Consider the following 21,031-nt stretch of genomic DNA (forward strand, 5'->3'; position numbering starts at 1 on the left):
ACAATTCTTTAATTTCACTTTAAAAAAGAGGTCTCAGAGCTACAGATCTCTGGGGTCCCACATGAGATGATGGGAACGCAGTGACTTCTATGGAGCTTCAATGGGCTTTGACAACTAGAGTCTGTAGGTTGGGGCCCTGGGTTCTGGGACCGGTACTAGGCACCGTGTTAGAGTCCTTGGTGGGTTGTCTGCAGGCTGTATTGTGCTCACTCGGGAGTTGGGTAAAGAGGCCCTCCTGGTGCGTCTTTGCTTCTGACTCAGGGCCCAAGCTCTAACTTGTATCATGTCTATGGTTCAGGGTCAGGCTGCCAAAAGGACAGACCAAAGTCCTGGCTGGACTAGAACACAGGTGGCTGCAGGCTTAAATATCGATCTGCTTTGCCTATCTCTGGAATGGCCCACAGGATCCTGCTCTGGGCACACACACCAAAGTGTTCTTCTTTGGACTATTAAGAACCTGGCTGTCTGGACTACCAAGCACCAGCTTCTCGGACCCAAGAAGGCCATCCCCTAGAAATCATGTCTCTCAGAGCCCTCGCTTTATAGATGAGCAAGTTGAAGTGTAGAAGGGAGGAATGCTTTGCCTGAGTTTATGGATCTCTCAGAGTTCCCAGAAGGGCCTACTCTTGGGCATCCCCCTGTGGTAGTCCTGGGACTATTCTGCTACAGTGAAGCTGAGACTAGACTTACTGGTAAGTCTGTCTTTCCATCAAGATGGGAAGCTGAGGGATTCTGTAGCAGCATCCTTGACACCTACTCACATAGAACTGTGTTTGTATGACAGACATGAGGAGACATTTTCAGAGAAACACCAATAAATAAAACCTGTTTAGTTAGCACTGTTTATTTTGACTTAGAGTTTCAGTGACTGGAGTCTCAGTGACCTCAGGGCATGGGGACAGTGGCCTTATGGAACTAGAGGAGGTACTCAGCATCCTCTGGGGGGGGGGGTCTGCCCTTGGGATCAGGAATGCAAGGACAAGTTAGTGTCTTAGTTAGGGTTTCTATTGCTGTGATGAAACATCATGACCAAAAAGCAAGTTGAGAAGGAAAGGGTTTATTTGACTGACACTTCAACATTTCTGTTTATCACTGAAGGAAGTCAGGGCAGGAACTCAAAGAGGGCAGGATCCTGGAGTCAGGAGCTGTTGCAGAGGCCATAGAGGGGAGCTGCTAATTGGCTCACTTTCCATGGCTTGCTCAGCCTGGCTTTCTTATAGAACCCAGGACCACCAGCCTAGGGATGGCACCACCCATAATGGGCTGGGCCCTCCTTCATTGATCACTAATTGAGAAAATGCCTTACAGCTGGATCTCATGGAGGCATTTCCTCATCGGAGGCTCCTTCCTCTCTGATGACTCTAACTTGTGTCAAGTTGACACACAAAACCAGTCAGTACAGGTAGGTAGTGGAAACATTCAAGGGTGGACACAAATGGTTTCCCTGTGTGTTGACCATTTAGGCTGCCAGTGACAGAAATGAAACCCGAGGTGGGTTAGGCAGCAAAGGGAACTCTTGGGAAGTCCAGTGGGAAGTCCAGGAGACAGACTCAGACACAGACGGACCTCAAGGCTTGAATAGCATCGAAACAGCTGTTTTTGGTACCTTCTTGCCTCTGCATTGGTTCCATTCTTGGGTAGGTGTCCCTTGGGGAAGCTGGATGGCTTGTGAAGAGCTGTTAGAGTTATACTTAACAAACAAAGGGGTACCTGGCCCTCACAAGGCTAGGTCAGTGAGAGTGTGCCATCTTTCTGGGCTCCAGGATCTGCTTTGGACTGCCACTAGCCGGTAATTGGTTCAGTTGGCTTATCTTGTAGATGTTCCTTCCCAGTGCTGGGGAAAGTCTTCAGCAAAGGACCTTGGCTATCTGTTCATCTCTGAATCAGTTGAAACATGAGCTTCTGATTGGATTTGGGATGAGTCAACTCTTGGTATAAAGCAGGAAGAAGGAAGTTCCAGGAGGAAAAATCAGATCCTGAAGTGAGACAAGGCCTGTTGCATTGGCTAGGGGTCATCACATGAGATGTTGACACTTGGAGGATTAGCACATGACCTCCCAAAGCCGGGTCAGCTCTCTTCAGGGTAGTCAGTAGTCTTATCTAACTCTAAGGGTCAAGAAGCCTCAGATGTGAGGTACAGAGGGAGATGGGGGAAACCTGGAGCAGGGTCACCACCAGCCCATGTAGCCTGGAGGACTGAACCTCCAGAACTGAGACCACACAGAAGAGAAGAAAAGAATTACAAAGGATGGATTCCAGCATAGTAACTTTGGATGGTAGAAAGGATTCCCAGAGCTGGAAGACAACCACCAAATACTCTGGGGCTGGATGCTGATGAGGATGTTGGGTCTAGGTTGCTGCCTTGCAGCCTGCTCTGAGTGAGTAAAGTAGCCCGGAACCCTTGTTTCTGGTGGCTGCCTGGGTTGGGAGTGTTGAGGTTAGTTGCTCTCCCATATAGATTCCCTTCCCACTTAAAGATGATTCTTCCCTCTTCTTCTTCCATGCTCAGATATCCGTGGGCTCCAAAGCTTTCTGGACCAGGCCTCTCGGCTGGGCCTTGACGTCTCTTTACAAAAGGTGGACAAGAATATCAGTCACGTCTTCACCAGTCTCTTCACCACCATGAAGACAGAGGAGCTGAACCGCTACAGGGACACGCTGCGCCGCGCCATCCTACTGCTTAGCCCACAAGGAGCCCATTCCTTCATCAATGAGGTAGGTCATGGGGGCTGAGGCCACGCATGCCTGATGCCCAGAGGCCACTGAATGGCTCGCGTGTATAACAGAAAGAACAGGGGACACACGAGCGCTTGGTCTGCAGCACCTGACCATACGGGGAGAGGCCTCAGTATGACTTGGCTACTGATTGGTCCCCAGCAGGTGACCCATGTTCTGACTCCGAAGAGGCTATGGGGCTGGTGGGAAGCCTGCTTATAAGTTACTGCCCGAATTTTCTGAGTTGAAACTCGGATGTTTTTCCTTTGAATTTTCTTTTCTTCGTTTGCAGGGCATATACCCTCTAGGGGTAAAGTGACTTTCTAGTTCTCTGGAGAAATGGGCAGGTTTGCCATGGGATTTGTTGACATTTGGTGGAGGTGTCTGTTGCGTATCAAGTGATACCTGGAATGAGCAAGCGTCTTTCTTTGGTGCTTGTACTGATCAGTGTGTGTTCCTTTTAAAAACACCTCTATTAGGGATCAGGACTTCCAAAGGAAGACGAGGGAGGGCCGCCAGTTTAACAGAGATCCATGACTTTGAGATCAGACTAGAAAAGTGGACTAGAAGAGCTGACTGGTGCTGGCTCCAGTGGTCTCATGGCACAGAGGTGATACACAGGTAGTTGCTGTCCACTCCCCGGGCCTGAGTTGGTTTGGGGAGAAGAGGTGGCTAGGGGTGTGGTCTGTCTGGGAACAAGTGAGGGCCCAGTGGATCATAGATATGTGGAGCAGTGGATGCTCCCTGGGGTTTCCCTCATAACCCAAGCCACCTTGCCAGCCTACTCCGATTGAAGGTAAAATGAAAGAGAAAGGCAGAATTATACTAATTTCATCTGATGTGCTTGCTTATTCTGCTTTTCCATCTAATTAATTATCATTCAAAATGCCACCTCATGCATCAGGAACCAGCACGAAGCCCACTGCTGGAGAGAGTAACATCGGGAACGTTTAATGTGGTGTAGTTGGCCAGCAGCCCTGCCGCTCTCCGCTAATCAGGCCCTGATCGTGCTGGTGGTCAGCCAGGCTGTGCCGCCCTGTGGGTCCTCGGCATCCTCACCAGCACACTCCTCCCTGTATGCTGTGATTCAGCTTTGGATTAGCAGTACTGACATGTCCAGCCTTTCTCAGAATGTTCCCAGAGGTGTATTTGCAGAGGCTCCTCATGGAGCGGCTTTTCTCTCTGTTTATTGCCGGACTCGGACGCGTCTGTTTGGGGAGAGTGTCCACGGATCCTGTCACCAGCCTCCCAGCTCCTCGCTTGGTGCTAATTCTTTGACTTTCTTGTTTGTTTCCTTCCCTCTCTGCCATTGATCTGCTGGGAAGCTTGGGAGGGGAAAGAAAATGGGTCTTGAAGTTACACAGATTGCGGTCCAGTCTCTGCTCCGGTTCCCGTCTGTGTGATGTTGATCCATTGGCTTGATCTTTGTAGTCTCAATTTCTACGTCTGCTAAGATGTGGTGAAGGAGGAGGCAGCAATGATAAACATTCGGCACCAAGCTTCTTAGCAACTGTCCCTTTTAGCCATGTATACACATGTATTTTCTGTCTACACGTATCTAGGCCTTTCTTGTTTCTGGGCCCCTGAAGGATTTACACACAACCACAACTGGCCTAAATATGTTATTTCCAAGTGATTAATTATGCAAACTCCTGTGGTGCAGGGTGCACTTTGCTTGGCTTTAGCTGGTTGCCTTTTCTAATCTTTCAGACTGTGTTCACAAAATCTTGTGTCTCTGGGTGTTTGGGGGCGTGGATACAACTGGAGCGGCTCCTTCCCTTGTCAAGCAACTCCAACTGGAGAGGTGGCAGGAGACCGAGTGTGAGGACAAACTCTGAATTTTGATTAGAGGACATTCCACCTCTGCCTTTCCTTTCAGCTCCTATAAAGCCCTAGTCTGTGGTCTCCGCCATGCCACAGGAAATAGAGGACGCCAACCTTTCCTGATGCCTGAGGCAAGCCTGGCCATCCTTTCCTGATGCCCGAGGCAGGCCTGGCCCTCCTTTCCTGATGCCCGAGGCAGGCCTGGCCCTCCTTTCCTGATGCCCGAGGCAGGCCTGGCCATCCTTTCCTGATGCCTGAGGCAGGTCTGGCCCTTTATGTTCGTTCCCACATCAGCACATGTTGCAGTTGTGATTTTAACGGATGTCAAGTGACTTGTGTAAAGTCATCGTTACTAAGAGACAGAATGGGATTCCAGTCTAGGGTTGGCCTGTTGCAGAGCCCTCGCCTCCGTGGTTGGTGACTTCAGAGGACACAATGTGCTACACTTTCTGTCTGGGGCGCATGTGGCTGTGCCAGCTTTGCGGAGGAAGATATGCTTGCTTCCGAGTTGTTTCCAGGCCTCATCCTAAGAGGCATGGTGTGTCTATTAGGTATAGATGGGAAAGGATCTGGAGGCTGGAGGAGACTTCTGTCCAGCTGTCTAGTCCTACAAGGCCCATAAAAGATGGGGAACTCCATCCTGCACAGTGGTCCTGTCATTGTCTGGGGACACTGCTTGAGCTCTTTAGGCACAAGGACCCAATATCCTCTGTTAGGACAGGATGGGTGATTCTCACCAGGGTGACCCCCATCTGAATTTTATGACCTTCTTAGCACCGTAGAGAGAAGTAAATGGCCTCCTAGCCCTACACCGTGGTGATAGGCCACTACTGTGTTGATTGGTGGCATAGAGGAGGGGTAGCCCCTGGAGGCTTTGTGGCCTTCCCAGATACAATGTCTCATTTCTCCCTTTCAGAAAGCACGGCTGAATGGGAGTGGATGAGGAAAGTCAGCTCTGAAAGAGACGTACATTTCCCAAGTGTGAATCTGCTGATGTGGTTGACACTTCCGTTGTTGTTAGTAACAGGCCTTGCCCACTATGACCTGCTAGGCTGTCAGTGAACCATGCTGGAAGCTGCTTCTCTGAGCAGTAACCCTAGTGCAGCAGTTCACTGCCATCAGCCCTTGGCCTGGGGGTTACATGGTACCACTGGATTATCTGTGATTCTGCATCATGAGGGGCTGTTGCCTGGGGCTAGCACTCTGGTCTTGGTGATTTGTGGGAGGGTGGGTTGTAGGAGACTGATGTCTTGGTGCTTGCCCGGGTCCCTGTGGGCTCATGGATCCACTGCTGTCCATGACTCTGTCTTGGTTCCACATTCTCTCCATGATGTGGACACAGGGTCTTTAAAAGGTAGTGAGAGGGCTGGGTATGCAGCTCAGTGTAGAACAGTTGGCTAGCATGTGCGAGGATCTGGGTCCCACCTAACATCACAGTAAAATATAAACAACAGCAAAGTAAAGGTGGTGAGAAGCACCCCTGGAGCAGCTGAACTTGGAGGAGATCTACCCCCCCCCCCCCCACTGAAGCAGCTGAGCTTGGAGGGATAGCATTCTGGTATTCTGATCCCAGGCCTGTGATCACCACACAGATGCCCTTGTGGCTTGCTGAACAATTTCTTCCTCCAGCAAGGTGTGATGTGTTCTACTCTTGGCCTTTGAGGGAGGGATGGAGGGAGGGAGAGAAGGAGGGAGGGAGAGAAGGAGGGAGGGAGAGAAGGAGGGAGGTAGGGAGGGAGGGAGGGAGCGGGGGAGGACGGGTCCTTCCAGTCACCTTACCTGGGGAGCAGGTTGGGCTCACTGTCTTTTCAGTTAGGCTTTGGCACTGGCTGGTGAATGGCTTTAGTGGGCTGTGAGTTTGTCTGTGACGTTATTTTCACTCAAACCTGTCAGCTGGCTCACTGATGGGAAGGTGGGCGTGGGCCTTTCTACCTCACTCCAGAGCCTTGGGGACTCAGGCAATGAAGTCAGAAGAGCCAGAAGCGGTTGTGAGGGACTAAGATCAGGGCCTTGCTCTGGGGATCCTGCTCACCCACAGCTTCTGGAGTTGTCTCCTCACATAGTTCCATCTGTCACGTTTCCAGATTGAATGAGCCCTGGCACTGTGACTTGGCTCCTGATTCCACGGGGCTTCCAGCTGGGTCAGGGAAGATGGAGGTATGAACAGATCCTGTTATCCACAGTGGTGGAAGGATGGAGCAGTACCTTGTAGTCAGGCAGACAGATAGTCACAGTGTCCAGGAGGCCTCCTGGACTCTGCAGTAACAAGGCTAGGTCTAGAGGAATGAGCTGGCTGGTTGGATACGGAGGGGCAGGTGGGGAAATATTTTAGCAGCTGTATGGGACCAGAAATGGCTGAAACGGAGGCTAAGCTGATGGCAGGAGGGACTCCCGAGTCAGATCAGGGAATCTGAGCTTTAGGCAGGATCATTTGGGGGTTCATTTTCACGTCTTAGAGGCTAACGGTCCACAGTTTGTCTTCCAGTCTTCATCCCCCTCCAGGTCGGGTTTGATGGCCGGGGAGACCAGCTGTCCACTGCCAGTTTGCTCGTCACTGGATGTGTGTCCCTCCTTTGTCACTGTGTCTGTCTGTCATCCATCTCTCCAATCACCTGTGCACCCAACAAGTACTGTCCGGTGTCTCCTCTGGATCAAGAATCATATCAAGTACCAGGATACAGGAACTAGCCTTCTCCCTGAGGCCAACGGGGCCACACACTGCAGGGCGTCCTCAGAAGCTAGCGGAGAGGGTGTGACCCAGGGCTGTCGCCCACTGAGGCTCTTGCTGGCTGTGTGTGAGCTCTCAGATTTATCCTTTCACCTTGCTGTTGTTCGTGAGCCTGTTTCTAGCTTTTCCTAGTCTCCCCTCTCTCCTTTGCTGATCTGTATTTCCTTTTCTTTTCTCTTCATCTCCTTTGTCTCGTTAGAAATGAAAGACTAGCCACGTACTCAGTGTAAAAGCCAGCCGACCCTGCTCCTCATTAATGACGACAGGTGCAGCTTCCCCTTTCCCAGTGTCCCATAAAAGTTGGGCATTTGCTCCCTTCTACTGGAATGAAAACTGTGGGTTGGGGCTGTGTAACATTTGCCCTTTTATCTTTTGAGAGCCCCCCAAACCCGGCCACCTTTTGGGGGGAATAAGTGGGTGTTTCTGATAGTTCTTGTTTCCTGGAGAAAGGATTATAGCTGAGGTTTTCTTAAGTGTGTTTTGGCTGCTCAAGAAGTCCTAGGTGGCTTATTCATCCAGGACTCTGCTCTTAAAACTTCTGCTGTTGGGAAGACTTATAGTTACCTTAGAGTCCTACTCTAGGTCAGGAGAGGGGAGAGGTCAGCAAACAGCCTGGGCTGCTCCTGTAGGCGAAGTGGTCCTGACCCAGCTGTGGCATGTGGTGGGAGCCAGCACAGGGCAGAGAGATGAATATATGGGGCAGGATTGAGAGTGAACAGCAGGTATGAGAGACTAGCTCACATGCATGTATGTATTTATGTCTGCATGTATATGCAGAGAGAGACACACACACAATACTCTCTCCCTTTCTCCACCCCTCTCCCCAGAGGCCTACTCAAGGATGTAACCAAACAGTAACTTGTAACATGAGACCCTCAAACTAGCTCAGTCTATCAGGCACCAGAACAGGACACACCCCCCTAGGGGAGACCCACACTGCAGTGTGCATCTGGATCAAGCCAGTGGTGACCTTCCGGCAGCAGAGTGCTCTAGGGCAGTCTTTGCAGTGCTGAGAAGGGAAAGGCGGTGACAAAGAGACACTGGCAACAGGTGACATTTACCTTTGAGGTTAGGCACCGACAAACTCTTCTGTAGCGGAAGGATAGGAGAAAGATGGAGGGAAGCAGCTGCAGGGACAGCTTCTCATTGCTTTGGGACTGTGTGGCACCTTTTGCTCAGGCTGAGTAGAATATTGAGGGTGACAGAGGTAGAAAGGGTCCCCCTCATCAACATCCCTCCCCAGCTTGGCTTCCCAGGCCGACAGCATGGCTGGAGGCCAATTTAATCTTTCAATGGAAGTGGGTTGACTCCAAGCAATTTCCTTGCTGGTTCTGCTGCAGTGAGCGAAGCCCCCACAATCTGAATATAAAGAGACTGCTTTTTACTACAGTTGTTGCAAAGGTAAATTAAAGAATCGCCGAGCTCTGTTGTCCCACGTGATATGTGCAGATATCTCTCGCTCCAGCGCAGCAAATCTCTAGCAGACGACTTTATCACCCAGAGCTAGCATAATTCCATGCCATTTAAGTATCATTTACCAAGATATTTTAAATTACTAATTAATTATAAAAGATTAATTTTTAAACAAGGACCTGCATTTGCATTTAATTATATCCCACTGTTTATAGATTTTAAAGCTCCAACACTTTAACAAAAGTGCTAGGAATTGGAGAGATTCATTGTTTCTCTTAGAACTTCTTACAAACAAGATCACAGGATCACGAGGAAGGGCAGTTCCTACGTGTTCTTCTGGCTGGTTTTGTGCTCAGGGCTGTGACAGCAAGGTTGATCCCAGGACCTGCCGTCTCCAGGATGCACCTCCCTTGATACAGAGCTGGCCCATCAGCCTCCCATCTACTGCTCAACTATTTGCTGTGGTTCCCATCTGGTGACCTAGAGTGTTTTTGCAGGACCGGAGTCTGCTCATCTCTGCTAATCCCTGTTTACAGGGCCTGGAAAATGGACGCTGGTGGGATCCCAGGAATATTGACTTCTGCCCCCAGGCAAACACTGCTTTGAGCCTCAGCTGCCCAGTGAACATACTAAACACATTCTTAATGTTCTTGCCAAGCAGAATAACCTAAGTAAAACACTACTTTGAAAGAACTTAATGTTTGATTTTTGTTATTTCAATGGAGAATCCAAGCGATCATTGAGAGACAGTGTAGGGAAGCCTGTGCTGTTTCTAGTCTGAGTTACCTTCATTCTCTATACTCAGGGATACTCAAAGAAGCTGGTCTGCTTCTCTGTGGGGTCAGAGGGAAAGGGAGAAGGGAGGAAGAGGAGGGGGGACCTGAAGCATGGACCTGAAGGGACCTTGGGTTCTTTCTTTTTCAGGTCATAAAATATCTGAGCAGAGCGTAAGTTCTGTCCTGTGTCTTATTAGCGGCTCGTCCCTTCATCCAGGAGGCACGGGGCTTGAAGAGCAGACACAAGTGTAGGCAGCCTGCAGCAGCTGAAATGACTCAGTTACCCTTTTTATGCACCAGGCACTAAGAGTTTTCAGATTCGAAGGCCTCCTCTGAGGTGGCATGGACAAAGGGGCTGGATAAGAAGCCTGGTGGGAGACCCACTGGGAAGTGTTATGTAAGGCAGAGGTGAGGCGAAGCTGTGTGAGTTGGCATGAACCCATCAAACAGCCCACATCTGGTTCAGTGATCTCTACATGATAGCTGCCAGATGGAACCTTCATACTTGGGGCTGGCAGGAGCTTGATATTGGTCACTTACTGACTGTATTGGAGCAGCTTGTCCACTTTGAGAGGAGATGGCTTTTGTTATCAGTTAGCTGATGCAGTGTAACAAATATCTTAGAACTCAGTGTGATTAAGCAACAGTGTTTGCTTTTTGAGTCTCTGGTCAGTAAATCTGGGTGAAGTCACTTGATCTGAACAAGTGAATGCCTCTGGCTTTCTGGTGAGGATGATGCTGGCCAACTGTGGTCTGAAATGATGGATGACCAGTCGTGGGTCTTTTATCAATAGGCATATGAACCAATGCATATTTATTGCAGCATCAGAGTTTCGGAATAGCCAATGGAAATGCTCAGGTCTGCTGGGAGTCTAGCTTCAGACTTTGCTCTGTTGCTTCTGCTCCATTTTCTCAGCCAAAGTGAGTAACAGGGTCAGATGAATGGGAAGGTGTAAGAGACTCTCCCTCTTGAGTTACATGTCTGAGGTTACATGGCAAACGAAAGAGAATGCGGGGTAGAGAATTAGGGCCAGTCCATCCTCACCTGAGTGTGCAGATGGAAGAAAGCCTTCCCATCTGCTGGAAGGAAAAGGTTGGGGGTGAGCTTGGGCCATTACCCTGTTTTCTTACTTTGTTTCAACATTTTCCAGCTTTGGGGGGATGGTAGTGAAAAGGGGGTATAGAACAAAGAGGGCTGGCTTTAGCCTTTATGTGTCAAGTTGGTATTTTGTGGACCCATCAGCTGACCATATTGTTTCAACAATGCTAGAAGAGCAGGGCTGTGGCAGAGCAAAGATCGTGATGGAGTTGGGCAACAGTTCAGAGCAGCTTGCCTCCAAGCCCGCCTCCTCACACTATGTGTTTGTAGGAGGAGGCTTGTTGCCCATGGCAGATGAAAGGGGAGTCGTTTTCTCCTAAATCTTCACAGAGAGTGCTTGATAAATACACCATGGAGGAGAAAATGATACAGGAAACACATTGGACACTTTGGGGAAGCCCAGAAGTGTCATTCATCAGTAGAGTTGGGTCAGATCAACTGACATAAGAGAGCTTCATCTAAGGACGAGGGACCTCTCCCACTTGCTCCCCCATTTTATAGTTTGAAGAACTGTTTTCTTGGGAGATTCCAGGCCCCAGAGATCATTTACATCTTTCTTCTGTTTATGAGCAGGGGAAAGACATGGTTCCCGGCAGACCTGTCCCATGCCTGTCCCATCATCTCACTCAGAGACTCCCCCTAGCCTTGGCTTCCCATTTGCATGGTGGGATTTATTACCTCTGACTCATTAGCTTATTCTAAGAATTGGCTTAAAGAATTGGCTAAGAATTCTAAGTTTGTCATGGGGTGTAGCTCTGCCCCCTTCCTCTTTCTCAGAGTCTGTCATGGTTCTAGGCACCAAGAAGGTACCAGAGACTATTGTATGAATGGAGAGTGAGTCTCAGAACCTGTAAAGCTATGGTGCACCAGGGACATGAGGAAACATACTGGCATGGCTGAGCAAAGGCAACATTACAAAATTGATTGTGTGCTAGTGCTTGACATCAAGGCTGTGATTGTGACCTACCACTGAGATGGTAGACCTGGATAGAAGTGGGGTTTTTTTTTTTTTTTGAAGGGATTTGCTATTATATAGGCACATCTACTACTCATTCTCCAGCTATGTGTGGGTAGCACAGCATCTCCCTGTCCTAAGTTCATTATAAGCTACATCTTCAGCATTGTTCCCATGCACCATGATATTAGGGTACAGGCAAACAAAAGGCATTGTGGTCCATGATTGGAGTCATGGATCTTGGGGCAAAGGTGTTGCTGGTTATACAAGACAAGTGCAGATATGAGAGAAACAAAACATGGCAGTGGAGCATGGAAGGAAATGTTTACCAGGAGAAACACCTACATGTCTCCCATCTAAGAAGCCCTGAAACATTTGGGGCATGTAGGGAGGGAGTGGTTTCCTCCCACACGGGAGATGCAGGGAGTGCAATACTTCAGATAATGACACAGGGCAGAAGACTGAAAGGCATCCCTATTCCTTTCCTCCTCATCCACATTACCCTTTCTCTTCTTCACCGAGGCAGTCTGAGGTGTTTGGATGCTCAGATGGCTATGTGATGTCTCTTCAGGAGCTCAGGCCAAAGCTCAGAGGAAGTGGCACTGTCCTTGTTATTATGTCTTGGGATGGCTATTAGTTGAAATGGTGGAATCAGCATGGGGCTGCAGGGGTCAAGGTGAACGTGTCAGTGGCTCAGAGGAGAACCTGGAAGTGTTCTGCCTCTTCACTGACTCTTTGTCAGAAAGTGTGACTCCTGGAACCAAGTAAAGAAGACCAGATGTGCTTGCAGCTCTGAGTATTGGGGAAAGGGGCCAGCAAAAAGAGACAGATCGTTTCTGGCCCTTGGCAACTTCAGTTGGGATTGAAAACTGGACTGTCAGAGAATACTTCAGAGTGTTCTCAGAAGAGGGCACTGGGAGTCCTGGGGAATTAAAGGGGAGGGGATCTCAGTGTCCCTGAGGCTCTAGATGTTATGTGGGTTACTGTACATTATGTCCCAAAACAGGGAGGGACAGACATCTCAGGCCATTTCCTATCTGAGCTGTCACTGGCCCATCCCACTAGAGACAGCTGTTCAGTGGCATCTCAGGATTGCTGGTTAATAGGCCCATGGGAAGGAGATGGCCACAGGTGCTTTCTACCTCTAGAGTTACTTTTCAGGTGTAAAGGAATCTCTCAGCAGTCTGTCAGTGGTCAGGCTACTGCCAAGACGCAGTACGCTTCGTCTCTGGATCTTTTCGGGGACAGGCATGGTCTCTGCTCAAACTGAACTAGAGAGAAGAAACCCCCACCTAAAAAGATCGGAGAGCCTGGAAATTGGTACCCAGCTGTGAGCACCCTGTTGGAAATGACCTTACACCTATCACCATACTGGGAAGGCTATGCATCACTGTTCTACTCTGTACTATGGGGCCCCTCCACTGCAGGCATCCATATGAACTTCCCTTGGGTAGTTCTCCAAATGGAAGACTTCGAAGAAAGCTAAAGAATTTTAAAATCACCCTTTGAAATGACAGCTAGGTGCAATACAGCCCACAGATCTACATGCGTAGGGCCTCTAATCCAGAATACCAAGCCATGGAGGGAGCAGGTGGGGAGTGAGTTTACTATATTAATGGAGAGGGGGTCAGGCAGTAAACCAAGTAATTGAGGAAATGATGCCTGCCTTGAAGAGACCCTGGGGGATCCCAGATCTGTGCTTGTGGGGTCTGAGTGAAGATTGCCTAGAGAAATGGGAGCCAGGAACACCAGCATAACGAGGGTGGGAAAGAGCATTCTGTCTGTCTCACAGTGGAACAGTGTCATACAGGAAGCTGAGGGCATTTCTTCTTATTGTCTGTTGTCATGTGATGAACCACCCTAAAGCGTAGTGTTTGGAAAAGCTATAATCATTTTATTAACTTTCATGCTTTACTTGGGTCAAAATGCATTAAGGGATCAGCTGGACAGTTTTGTCGCAGTCTGCCATGTGACCAGAGTTACGGCCTGTAAGAATGAGAAGCTGGAGAAGCTGGCGGGCAGCGGGGCAGTCATCTTCACTTGACCTTTATAATATGCTGGTTTGGATGTCCTTACAGCACAGAGGCCCGAGGACAGTATTTTTTTATGCGACTGATCAGAGTTCAAGCATAGGTGATCTGTCAAGCTAAAGGGAAGCTCAGGCCTGCCCATCACTGGGTTCTGGAAGGATGAGTGAGAGCATGGGTCAGAGTGGGGGCATTCTGTCATGCGTTTGGAATTTGTGCTGTGAGTGTTCATGATGTCGCCATTTGAGAGTGACCTGAAGTCATTGACAGGAAGCAAAGTTTTTGTTAAGGCAAAGAATGAATTCATACACACTCTGTCTTTCTCTCTCTCTCTCTTCTTTCTTTCTTTGAGACAGGGTCTTACTGTATAGTCAAAGGTAGCCCCAAACTCTTCATCCTCTCACGTGTACCTCTTGAGCGCTTGATTGCAGATGTGTATAGTGATACTTCACATGCAATTGCAATCTTTTGTAACAATGCCCAAAGCAAGTACTGTGAGAAAGTTGGAGGGGAAGATGTGGTAGAGACGTGGAGACTCAGGATGAGTTCATCAGCCTTTCTCCGACTTGACTGTACTGTCCTCACTTTGTCAAAGCTTCTGAGGGTCCCTCGTTTCTCATGGGTTGCCTTTACTTGATGTAATGGAAGAAAACTGAAGTCAACAAAGGGTATTGCTTGGATGTTTCCAAAAGGACTTGGGAAGATGCCCTGGGAAACCCAGAGAGCCAGGTATGGTATTTGCACTGTAGCTCTAGAAAGATAGAGGTGTGGTAGAGCCCAGCCTGAAGGACTGGAGCGGGCTGCAGGCCAGATGTTCTGCTTGGCACCACTTACTCCATGACAAAGGCACTTCCCATCAAAAAATGGTATTCCTAAGCTGGGTAATCATGAAGTTAGAGTAGTTACGCTGAAGGTAATATTCAAGTTTTATGTCCAAACTAGTAATACCCAGACATTAATTATCCCATTATAATTAAATCCAGCAACCCATTACATTGCCGTATAATGGGATGTAGTTATATAGTACTCCAGTGATGTTAATGGAGTCCTGAAGATTAGGATTCAAAATTCAGAACCCAGGAACAAAGGCCCTTCATTGCGGGCAGTGGTTTTTCAGTCTACCTTTCCTCCCCAGTTTCTTCATGGCCGAGTAAACATTTGTTGTGGTGCCTGAGAATACTCGCCTTCCCTCTCAGAAACCAAGCCAGTAAGACAGTCCAGGCTATGTACAAGTGTAGGGGTGACGAGGGTGTCCTCCATGGCTCACACACATGTCCTGGGGTGGGGGAAGAGCCCTGTAGGAAGCAGTGTCTGCACTGAGTGGTAAAGGACAGAGGGGGCCCAACAAGGAAGAACAGCAGGAGATGCCACTCCCCAGGGATGGGACGACAGCAGGGCTCTGTGTGTGGAAGGTGACAGTGTGAGCAATAGCTTTTCTAATATGGCAACATCAAGAGACACATGTGGAGGAGGAGGAGCCTGGAAAAGACCTTTTGTGCCTCGTGAAAGCCTGGAATCAATCCTGAAGGTGATGGGAGCCATGGGTGGGATCTTCTTCTCAGTGCTTCTGAAAGCCCTGGGTGGCCTCAGGAAGTGGGGGTAGGCTGGATGGGCATCTGGGCACGGATTAAGGGTGGTACCAATATTTGGATGAGCACTGGCATAGTACTGAACTAAGACAAGGTAACCAGGGAAGGAATTATTTCAGGGAACTACTTAGAAGTGAATTTTGTAGAACTTAAGGTAAGACTCCATTTCATTTTCAAAGAAAATTCTAATTTCAGAAATATTTTTATCTTAACAGAAAAACGTGCTAAGATGGGGCAGAGTCCCTTCTGCTCCACACCCAGTTTTCTCATTGTTAGCATTTTGTGTTAATGTAGTTGTCATCATGAAGGAACAACATTTATACACATTAATTAATCCTCACAGTTCATTGATATTGCCTTAGTTCTTTTTTGTTTTTTTTTTTTGAGACAGAGTTTCTCTGTGTAGCTTTGGAGCCTGTCCTGGATCTCACTCTGTAGACTAGGCTGGCCTCGAACTCATAGAGATCTGCCTGGCTCTGCCTCCTGAGTGCTGGGATTAAAGGTGTGCGCCACCAACACCCGGCAATATTGCCTTAGTTCTTAACCTAAAGTTATTGGAGAAATTTTGGATGCTTTTAGTTCTAGAGTTGAATTTCCCTTGCTATAGTTTATAGAATGTTGTTCACATGATTAGATTTGGGTTATGGGCTTGGAGAGGAAAGGCCAAATGGGTAGACTAGTGCCATTTTCGTTATGTCATATAAAAGATCTGTACATAATGTCAGTGTGGCTTGCCACTTGTGCTGTTGGCCCTGATCATCTGAGCAGGACCCTTTACGGTCACCGTAGTTTCTCCTTTTCCATGTTGTACTCCTGAAGGATGGCCCTGTGTTCAACATGCCTTCAAGGCATGTGGTGTCTCCACAAGTTCTTTGGAACTCAGAGTTATTTTTGGAGGTTTGATAGGTTTAGTGTATGAGGTTGACGGTGGCCATGCTGGTGTGATGGTGGTGATGGTAATGGTGGCAATGTAATGACGTTTGGAATAGCAGTGGTTATCGTGGTGGTGGTGGCAGTTGTGATGGTGCCAGTTGTGGTTGTGGGGATAATGGTGACAGTGATGGCAGCTGTAGTAGTGGTTGTGATGGACAGTAGAGTAATGGTAATGGTGGTCGTGGTGGTGGTGGCGATTGTGACGATGGTGATGTCAGTTTTCGTGATAGTGGTGGTAAGTATGGTAGCAATGTTATGACAATTCTAGTAACGGTATTAGAGGTCACAGTGGTAAGGTCATGATGGTGGTGATCTCTGTGACAGAGATGGGGATATTAGTAGTGGATAGGATGGCAGGAAGGGATTGTTTTTTTTTTAATTTCAAAAAAGATTTACTATCAGGCGGTGGTGGCACATGCCTTTGAGTGCATCCCAGCTCTCCAGAGGCTGAGGCAAGCAGATCTCCATAGGTTCAAGGCCAGCCTGGTCTACAAAGCAAGTTCCAGGACAGCCACAGTGGTAACACAGAGAAACCTTGTCTTGAGAAACTTTAAAAAAAAAGATTTACTTATTTCCTGTGTATGTGTGTTTTCCTGCATGAATTTAAGAGCACCATGTGCATGCAACAGCCTGTGAAGGCCAGATGAATGCATCAGATCCCCTGGAACTGGAGTTACAGATGGTTGTGAGCTGCCATGTGAGTGCTGGGGACTGAGCCCAGCTCCTTTGCAAGAGCAGGAAGTACTCCTAACTGTGAGTTATCTCTTCAGATTCTAGGAAGAAATTCTTGAATTTTCTTGAGAATTCTTCTTTGAGCTATACCTGCTCCTTGGTACCTAGCTCCAAGGGATAGTCAGTCGGTGGTGAATTGAAGACTTGGACACCATCTTGCGTTTCCACAGAGTAAGGCTCAGTCCCTGCTGGTGAGCCCTTACCCTTGCCTGTGAGGCCTGTCTTGAGACTTCAGAGAGACTGCTCCTCTCCTCATAAAGAAGAGGAGGACCCTGGATTTAACTTAATTCAAGTTATATCAAACTCACAAGAATTTTGCATGTATAGCTGGCTTAGAGCTGATCTCTGGGAGTAGACACGTCAGACATTTTCTACCCTTGAGGAGTACACCCTATGTGGGTGACCACCTCCCTCTTATAAGTGGTCTCTAGCTCTTTGGCCTCTCTCTAAATCTGGCCAGATTTCTAGCCTGCCTCTCTGGCTACTTGAGATGGGCAGCTCCTCATAGACAGACTCCTCTCTGAATATCTTTGGGGGAGGGTGGGGGACAGGCCAGAGAGCAACAGCATTGCCGTTTGGCTGTCCATGGCACATTAAAGAAGTTGGTAATCGAACCCTAACTTATGGTGATTTGACTCAGGACTTTTGCTTTAATGTGACAGAAATATGCATTCAGTAGTGACTTTATTAGCACTGAACATGTTGATCTCTCCTTGGGTTAGTGTGGCATGGTAGGATTCACTTGCCATGCTGGTGGCATTGTCAAGCCTCGGCTGGCTCCCAGCTGGCCATGTGCTCATGAGGAGGGACAGCCAGTATTGTACAGTGCCATGCTGCTAAGCCTGAACAGGCAGTAGGTTGGGTGTTCTAAGTGCCCTTTTCACTCAAGATGTTTTTAACCTGTGGTTGGGGATCATCAGGAAGGACATAGCGTGGTATAAAACCTTCACCAGGGTGGCGTTAGCTGTTATCATTCCCAGCACAGGCAAAAGAATGTTAGGACTTTGGGAACTCAATGGTGGATTTAAAGTTTTCTTTCATTCATTTATCTATTGTTTCATTCATTCGTAATTCAAATATAAATAGTGATGCCTCATGTCCCGGTGTCTCTGTAGAGTTGCATTAGGAAGAAGAGAAAAAGGTAATGGCATGTTATTCTTTACAATTATTCTCTGAAGAATGTTGAGAGGATCCTTTTCATAGCAAAGCGACACTTTTTTAGAATACTTTTGTCTTGTCTCTCTCCCCTTTGACACCCACAAGCTGCTTTCTTCCTGAACTCCCCAGATCTGCCACATTTCACAGCCAACATGTTTTGGCTTCTCCTCCTCCTTCCTCTTTCTGTGCCTGCTTTTTACCCTCTGTAAAAGCCCAGGAAGACATGCAGGTCCCCATGATGGGAGGGTGCAGCATTCAGACCTGCTTTTCTCCTGCTTGCAGGCCATCTGGGACTTCCTTCCCTTTAGTGTTTTGCATATAAACATCCTTCCCGGGTGAGGTGAATGCAGCTTTATTATGGTGCCCCTGTAGCTTAGTAGCCCCGTGTCTGCACAAAGGGGGAGGAGGGGAAGTGGGGAACTGTTTCAGCTTCCAGCTTCCCTCCCAGTGGGCCATAGGTAAGATGATACAGTAGAAAACGAAGCAGGGCTGTCATTAGATTTTTAGCTAAGATGATTAAGGGCCTCTGTTTTCTGAAATGACAGAATCAGAAAAGGCAGGAAGGATTGGGAATGTTTCTAAATAGACAGGTCTGGAATCAGAGGACAACCACCTGACCATCACAGGTAAAGGTGACAAGAATGCAGAATGCCATCTCAGTTAGACTCACTGTAGGACTTGGACCAGCAGCTTTATCTTCCTAAGCACTGAGCATTGGGTTTCTTTTGTCTGTGGGATAGAAGTCATGTTCTCCCCTTGCAGGGGTATGGGAAGGATTGACTGAGATCAGCCACATGAGTGCATGTTAGGGTGCTGACGTGCCTCTCACCTTCTTCTCTGCTGTGTCCCTGGATGAAGGTACAGGCCATAAACTCAACCCTACCTGTCTGGTACCTACATCTACATGGGGCTCCATAGAGATTGTCCTCCTTGGAGCCTCCAGGTTACACCTTCAGAGGATAGAGGTTCATATGTCCATCTCATGCCTCCTGGGCATGTGTATTCCACTCAACACCCTAGCACACCTCCATGTGAGGTGCCTCTGGCCAGAGTAGGAGTCTTTGCCCCCTTTTAGAAGGTTACAGCGTAACTGTAAGACTGAGAGAGAAGAAGCCAACATGAGTGATGTGGACCCAGGAACGTAGGATGATGTTCATCTCTCTGCTACTTAGGTTGCAGTAGTGGCGTCTACGGGCAGACCTATGGAGATGGTGAGCTCCCCATCTGATTAAGGAATCATTCTTTTGTTGGATGGTTCAATGCTGAGATAGTTCCTGCTTAGGTTGGGCAAATGTGTCCTGTAGCTTTGAATCATGAGTGATGGGCCAACATTCTGGGACCTCACAAAAATTTTATTTCTTCTTCCCCACACCATCCTCTCATTTATTTGAAGATGAAGTGCATGCCCTTTGGGTGTTTCTTGGTTTCTTGGTATTCCAAACGCCACTGTTTTGCCCAGTGGTCTTGAGTAAGTGCTGGGGTCTGGTGGACAACAAAAGAAGTGAGGTCTCCAAACCCATAGACTTACATTTTAGATGAGAGAGAGGCAGAGGCACAAAGCTCTACCAAATGGCGAAGAGTCCCATGAGGAACCCAGAACAGAAATGTGTCCTGGACTGGTGGAAGCCACTGTTGAGTGGTAGCCTGTCTGGCCTATTATCTAATTCCTGGTTGATGGACTCAAACCTGTAGAAGCATTGTTTTTACAAAGGAGACCTTTACCATCGTCAGGGCCCCAAGGTGGAATAAAGCTTGGCATTCTGTGGGAGCAGAAAGAGAGTGTTGGCATGCTCTGAGCTGAGTGAGAGGAGAGAGTAAGTCAGAGAGGGAATGCCACTCAGGGTTCTGCAGCCCAGGTGAGGATTGGGGGCTTTATTTCAAGTGTGATGAGAAGTCACCAGAGACTTTTTACAGTGTGATGACATGACATATTTTTCCATTTAGTGAACCCTCTGGCTGGTTTGTGCAAAAGAGCTTTTAAGAATGCAAGTATTGGGGCTGGAGAGATGCCTCAGTAGTTAAGAGCACTGGCTGCTCTTCCAGAGGTCCTGAGTTCAATTCCCAGAAACCACATGGTGGCTCCCAACCATCTGTAATGAGATCTGGTGCTTTCTTCTGGCCTGCAGGGATGCATGCAGACAGGACACTGTATACATAATAAATAAATAAATCTTAAAAAAAGTAAAGTGTTTTATTTAAAAAAAAAAAAAGAATGCAAGTATTGAAGCCAGGTATGGTGGTGCACGCCCTTAATTCCAGCACTCGGGAGGCAGAGGCAGTTTGAGGCCAGCCCGGTCTACACAGAAAGTTCCAGGGCTGTTACACAGAGAAACGCTGTCTTAAAAAAAAAAAAAAGAATGCAAATATTGAAACAGGACAAATATTGTTGTCTACTACCCATGGAGGAGACTGGGAAGATATGCCTTGACAAGCATTGGACAGACCAGAAGCTAGCGGTCTAGTCTTGGGCAAGGGCTGTGGCCAAACTGGTCAGGGAGTACTGCATGGCGCCATCTCACCGAGAAACCCCTCCCCAGGCATCTCAGTGCGGGCGAGTATGATGAGAAAACACATCCCTAGAGACTGATATTTCATCTCCATCAGTTATCACTTTATGCTGGGTAAAAGGCCTGTCCTCATTAGGAGCAAGGGAGAGCTGAGGATTGAAGCAGGAGGTCGGTGGCAGGTGTCCCCCCCCCCCACTCCCCTCCCTGCGCCTCCATGCCTGTGGTCGTCATTAATCAGGACCTCACTCCTGCTTTCATCCTTCACTTGCTGTTTGTCATTTTTGGAGAAGGATCCTCTCTGTTAGCACATTTGGAAACCTATTTCATTGCCGAGGAGAAGGGAACAATACAGGTTTTCATCTCAGACTAATTATGCCTCCGATACACTGATGCTAAATAAAACCAAGGCGAAGGTAATTGGAAAATCTTGACGTGACATTCACAGCTTTGAGAAAAACAGATGTTCACTTGAGGAGCTGGGAAGAGAATACATGTCCCTGTGACTGGCCAATGAGATCAATTCCAGGAGGTTGTGAGAGAAAGCTTGGCCAGCCCTCAGCCTGCAGACTCAGCAT

At 48.2% G+C, this 21,031-nt stretch overlaps 1 protein-coding gene across 2 annotated transcripts in view; it reads left to right on the plus strand.

Annotated features, from left to right (window-relative positions):
* The window catches only part of Grid1 (glutamate ionotropic receptor delta type subunit 1), a 731,151-nt gene that overhangs the window by 207,894 nt on the left and 502,226 nt on the right, over nt 1-21,031 (plus strand). For both annotated transcript variants that reach the window (XM_059274150.1, XM_059274152.1), the window contains exon 4: nt 2,510-2,715. In XM_059274150.1, the coding sequence (XP_059130133.1) occupies nt 2,510-2,715 (206 nt within the window). The remainder of the gene's footprint in view (nt 1-2,509; nt 2,716-21,031) is intronic.

The sequence above is a fragment of the Peromyscus eremicus genome, chromosome 9, assembly GCF_949786415.1.
Source record: "Peromyscus eremicus chromosome 9, PerEre_H2_v1, whole genome shotgun sequence".
NCBI classification, from domain to species: domain Eukaryota; kingdom Metazoa; phylum Chordata; class Mammalia; order Rodentia; family Cricetidae; genus Peromyscus; species Peromyscus eremicus.